At 36.2% G+C, this 5,749-nt stretch overlaps 1 protein-coding gene across 6 annotated transcripts in view; it reads right to left on the minus strand.

The window, feature by feature from the left end:
* Window positions 1-278: 278 nt before the first annotated feature.
* The window catches only part of Schip1 (Schwannomin interacting protein 1), a 527,931-nt gene continuing 522,460 nt past the window's right edge, over window positions 279-5,749 (minus strand). For 5 of the 6 annotated variants that reach the window (XM_070128346.1, XM_070128343.1, XM_070128341.1 and 2 more), the window contains 6 exons: window positions 2,757-2,868; window positions 2,343-2,473; window positions 1,842-2,060; window positions 1,471-1,582; window positions 1,144-1,243; window positions 280-864 (listed from right to left, as the gene is read on the minus strand). In XM_070128346.1, coding sequence (XP_069984447.1) covers window positions 741-864; window positions 1,144-1,243; window positions 1,471-1,582; window positions 1,842-2,060; window positions 2,343-2,473; window positions 2,757-2,868 — 798 coding nt within the window. In that variant the 3' untranslated portion in view covers window positions 280-740. Of the gene's footprint in view, window positions 865-1,143; window positions 1,244-1,470; window positions 1,583-1,841; window positions 2,061-2,342; window positions 2,474-2,756; window positions 2,869-5,749 lie in introns of all 6 variants that reach the window. The other variant, XM_070128347.1, reaches the window with a different exon arrangement.

Consider the following 5,749-nt stretch of genomic DNA (forward strand, 5'->3'; position numbering starts at 1 on the left):
TATATATATATATATATATATATATATATATATATATATATATATATATATATATATATATATATATATATATATGTAATCTTACATATGTCATATACATATATATATTCATACATATATGTAATCTTACATATCATATACATTTATATATATTCATACATATATATACACATAATCATTATATATATATATATATATATATATATATATATATATATATATATATATATATATATATATATATATATATATATATATATGTATATATATATCATATATATGTATATCATATATCGTTCATATACACATATATATTATACATACATATATCCCTGCAAACTAGTAATCACTTGCCAGAAGGAAAACCTATTTCAACAAATAGAAAACTTTAAATACAAAAGATACAGCTGCTCTATGATAATCAGTTGGATGATATAATAGCGAGTAAACTTTTTATAAAATAACTATCATATTAATATTACTGGGATCATTCACTCACTTTTGTGAAAATGACTGTTGAAATCATCCCCCTGTTCAATGATAAAATCTCTGACGGTCCAAACTCTAGAACTAGCACAGTAGACGATGGTTATTTCAATCTCACTAGTCAGGAGTACTATTTCCCTTTCTCTCCGTTGACAACCCACCAAGCTAATAATGGTTAGTTGATCAGTACAGTGACAAATAGGAATTGAATAACCAGCCTATGTTTCCACCTGCTATGCTGGCGGACCATCGAACTACTTCTTAATCTTTAGTCTCATGGAATTGGATTTGTTTCTTGGGGCTGGGCTCGTGGTCCAGGACGTCTTTGTTTCATCCTTGCTGTCTGTTGATCGCTGGAGGCTCAGCTCCTTAGCGCCACTGTTGGGAAGATTGGAATAAATCTGAATGAGTATTGTAACTATCACAAAAATACCTTAATGTGCAATGAATTCACTAATATGTGATGAAATCAGTGTATTTAGAAAGGAACTTTTTTTGCAGTTATATTATGAATTAATGCAGTATGCTGAAAACTGCAATAAATTTAATACCAAATCTAAAAACTTAAAAGTAGCTATGTTGGTGCATCATTAATTCAATAATGTCAAGTAATCAACAACATAAAGGAAATTTTTCCCTCACAGGGCTGATACTCACATGTGTTTTGTTAGATCTTCAATATCAACCAACATAGAGTCTTGCTCCATGTGCAGGTCGTCTCGCTCCATCAGTAAAGTGACTAAATCTTCGTTCAGGCCTGAAAAAAGAGGAAAAATTGCATTAATATTCATCAGTGTGGAAGTATATAATAAAAAATGTTCAATAATGGAAATGAAGGGCTGGGTTCCAGGACATAACTCATTCACCTTTCATGAAGTAAGAAAAGAAAAAATATTCTTTTAATCTTATATCCTATTTACTGGCAAGTAATGATTCTAGAATCCTGTAACTTAATTATCAACAAAAGAAATATACACTACTTACTTTCAATTTGTGTGTGTAGGTCATTTGCGATAACTTGCAACTGTGCAACATTCATATCTGTGAGAATCTGCCTGCTGATTCGCCTCTTGCTGTCTGGGAATGGCACACCAATCTGCAACACAAACAGATGGAATATGTGTTATAAATTGGGAAGTCAAACCGGGAGGAGCCAATCTGAATATCACTTCAAAATATAATTCACAACGATAAACAATTTAACTAAGTCCATGCTAAACTACATAATAATCCTCCTTCAAGAAACAAACAATACAATAAAAGTCACAAAAGAAAGAAAGAATGAAAGAACAAAGGTATTAACTTTACTTAAAAAGATAAAAACATTTTCTCCTTCAATAATTTTGAAGACTCACCTTGTGGAAGCTCTCCCTCACAATCTCTGCAATGGGACTCTTCTTTTTCTGCTGCTTCTCAATCTCCATTTGCATTCTGGCCATTTCCTTAGCCTGTGCAAGCGCCAAGCGAGCCTCTGCTTGCAGCTGTGCTTGCCGTGCAAAGAAATCAACCTCTTTCTCCCTAATATCAGATTCAGAGTTTGACGTCCGAGTCCTTGTTGGTTGTGGAGTTGAAGCCTGTGCAAAAGTTTTGTAAATGCTTAATATCCATTGCCAATTTGGAAAATCTAAACACAGCTGAATTTAATAACGAAACGATATATTGAGATAAAAAAAATATCCTAGGCACATACAGTATCTACTAAAGCAGTTGGAACTGTAGATATGAAGAATATAAGAAATCACTGATTTTGTAGTTTAAACTCACTGATACAATAATGAAAAATAGATGATAATTAGAAAAACAGTTCTATTACAATACTGTTTCAATACAAAACAAAAACACAGACTTTAACATACCTTGCTGTTTGAAGAGGAGGTCGATACTCGATCTGTTTCTATTTCTCTATCTTGAGTACTTTCTGTGTCTGAGCATTGGCTTTCACAGTCACTGGCTGTCTCATTCATGAAACATATTTGTAGGTTCATACCTGACGAGGAATAATGCTTGGTTAGTACATAATCTGTCAAATCTCTATAGCTCTTTTATTTTTCATCTATAAAAGTTCAACTCACTTTAAATGTGCCCCTTGTTTGTAGTATACTAAATAATGATTATTTTTCTATATAAAGAAACGAAAAAAGACCCTTTTTTTACTACTCATTAATTACTTTTTCGGCATCAGTTACATTTAACTATAACCACATAATAACTATTCCTTAATTCATTGCACACGCAAAGAACACACAGTTGCCCTTGTCAAGGAAACTTACCACTCTGTAAACGGGAATGTAGTGATGGCTTCCGATATGGCCTCTCCATGAACTGGTCATCGTCCACCCCCATGGCCAGTTTCCGTCGAATCTCCTCTCGGTCATTGCGCCGCTGAAATGAGAAGAGAAACATTAATGAACTGTTCATTGACTTTGGCAGAGTGCAGTCTTGAATACTTAAATACAATATCAGCTATCAATGACATGAAGAAAAATTGAGACAATTCAAAAACTGGCTAAAACTGCCATATCTGACACTGACAACAGATGCAATATCTTCAACAGAGTAACAAAATAAAAGATAATGTTCTTGCATGAAAAAATCTGTCCATCACCAAACAAGATCTCTTAAAAGAAAAAAAGGCAAAAAAAGAGAATGAAAAGAAAAAAAGAAAAAAAAAGAAGGGAAAAAAAGAAAAAAGGAAAAGATGAAAAAAAAAAAGTATGGCATAGTTCTTTTCCTAACAATCAACTCCCTCCTTTCTCTGCTTCTCCTTGGCATTACCCTTTCTGGATGGTTATAAAAAGTCTCCTGAGGTCTTTCGTCATCATCTTCTGACCTAATGACACGTATGAACTTTTCCACAATGTCCTCTTCATCTGTCTTATCATTGTTAATGTAAGGCAACCAGTATTTGCGATTGTTCACCAGCACGGGCCATTTTAACTGTTCCAGCAGAGTGGGGTACTTTTTGGGCTCGGGTGAAACCGGATCATTCCCGCTGTTGTCGTTCACTTCACTTGTCTCGTTCCAAATGAGCTTGGAAACGCGGTCTGACTGTGATTTGAGCGAGGTGAACAGTTGTGACGACACTTTGGCTGTTTGGGATTTGATTGAATTTAGGCTGACCGACGACAGGCTTAAGTTTGTGGGGAGTCTTGACAGGGAATTTGATGATCCGTCCACCTCGTCCAGGTCTTTTGTCTTTTGTGGCTTAAGCTGGTTTATTATATTACCGAACATGTTGGGTCAGCTTATTTTCAGGTCATCTATCCATTAAATCTGATGGGATTCCATAATAAAAAAATAATCAGGTCATTGCAGGTCGAAAATTATCTCCAAAAAAATGTTTTCTGAACACAAAAAAGGCTCTTTTAACCATTACAAGTACCATGTTGCACCATAATACATTCTTATGCCTATCTATTGCCTTCGGCAAGTTCAATTAACTATAATTTCCATTTTCTGAAGTAATATCTCATCAATCAAAATATCTTTTCTTTGATACAAGATTTCTTCAGGATTTTGTAGTGAAATGTCACACTGTCACATGTCACCCTTAGCTTTCTTACAATATCCTTAGTTGTGAATAAAATGAACTGTTTTCATGTTTGCATATCATGTGTAATTAATTCACGGCACCAAAATTATCTATGACAACCAGATAATCCAAGATTTAAAACTTTTCTTTGGAGATATAATTTTTTCTTTAACCAGCATTCACTCGATCTTCAAAAGCCTCTCCACAACCACGTTAATAAGCCTCCCCAAGTATAACCCCCAAACACGGCCATTCCAACCCATGAGAGACCCCCTCAAACCCCACCCATTACCTCGAGGGCCAGAAATCACGCCCATGAAATCACCCCTTCGACACTTCAGACCACGCCCACCTCCTCCCACGCCCTCCCCGACACCTCACGAACCACCCCCGGAGACACGTCACTTCTTTCTCTTTTCTTTCGGGTGATTATGATCGATTTCTGGCTCGGGGGACGCTTAAATCGCGAAGAAAAGGGAGGAACAGGTTGGTCACCGCTGGAACGAGAGACAGAAAAGGTAATGCGGGTGCTCACCTTCCTCTCTCGCCGCGCCGTTGCCAAACCTCTAATATTTTTTTTTTTATTTGTGACATTTTGAAGGGGTATTTCTGTTATTTATTGGGGTGGGGAGGCGGTAATTTATCAGTCCGGTATTGTGAGATTGTTTCATGTGTTTGTTGGTTGTGTTTTTTAATTGTATGCTTTGTTTGTTTCCGCTTCATTATCATTTGATCAATTATGTTGTGAATTGATTATGATTCTTATCTATGTTACTGTCGATACTGAATCTTACTAGACGCTCTACCAAGCAGATAAATACAGCGCAATCATGCTCATAAATTGCGGTAAAACTTGCGAAAAATCGTAACTACAAGAAATTCCTGTGTTCAGTCATGTGGCACCGCCGCACGTGACACTCGCATCCGTTCAAATCACTAGGATGGACAAAGACGTATATACAGCAATACATGCATACAGCCTACAAACACGAATACGTGTATGTACGTGTGTGTGTGTGTGTGTGTGTGTGTGTGTGTGTGTGTGTGTGTGTGTGTGTGTGTGTGTGTGTGTGTGTGTGTGTGTGTGTGTTTACGTGCATGCATGTGCGTTCGTGTGTATGATGATACACCACAAAATCTAACTTGTTTGTTTTACTTCATGATTAAAACGTGACAGCGAATGAGAATGAGATGTTTACTGTCAATACGAAGACAAATTAAATTTTCAAAATCTGCGACATATTCTTGTACAGAAAACCTATTTATTCATACTGGCAGAAAGCTCTCTCACTGAAACTGGACAACGAAAATGTCATGTTTTCTCTTTCATGACAATTCGTCTCGGAAACATGCTTTGAAAAAAGCATATTATTATGAAGATACAATTGTTAATTATCACAAAGTTTCGTAAACGTGAGGTATGTCGTTTTCCTGGGTAAGCATCGTGTGTGTGTGTGTGTGTGTGTGTGTGTGTGTGTGTGTGTGTGTGTGTGTGTGTGTGTGTGTGTGTGTGTGTGTGTGTGTGTGTGCATGTATGTGTGTGTGCATGTATGTGTGTGTGCATGTATGTGTGCGTGATTGTGCATGTGTGCGTGTGCGCAAGAATGGAATAGCAGATGTACACCCGAGATTTTTATTTGAGTTCCTGGTTGCACACCTGAGTGATTTACGGTAGTCGACGATCAAAATAATTATGTAACATCGACATGGAACGAGGAATTTACTAATAGT

The sequence above is a fragment of the Penaeus vannamei genome, chromosome 12 (genome assembly GCF_042767895.1).
Source record: "Penaeus vannamei isolate JL-2024 chromosome 12, ASM4276789v1, whole genome shotgun sequence".
Lineage (NCBI taxonomy): Eukaryota > Metazoa > Arthropoda > Malacostraca > Decapoda > Penaeidae > Penaeus > Penaeus vannamei.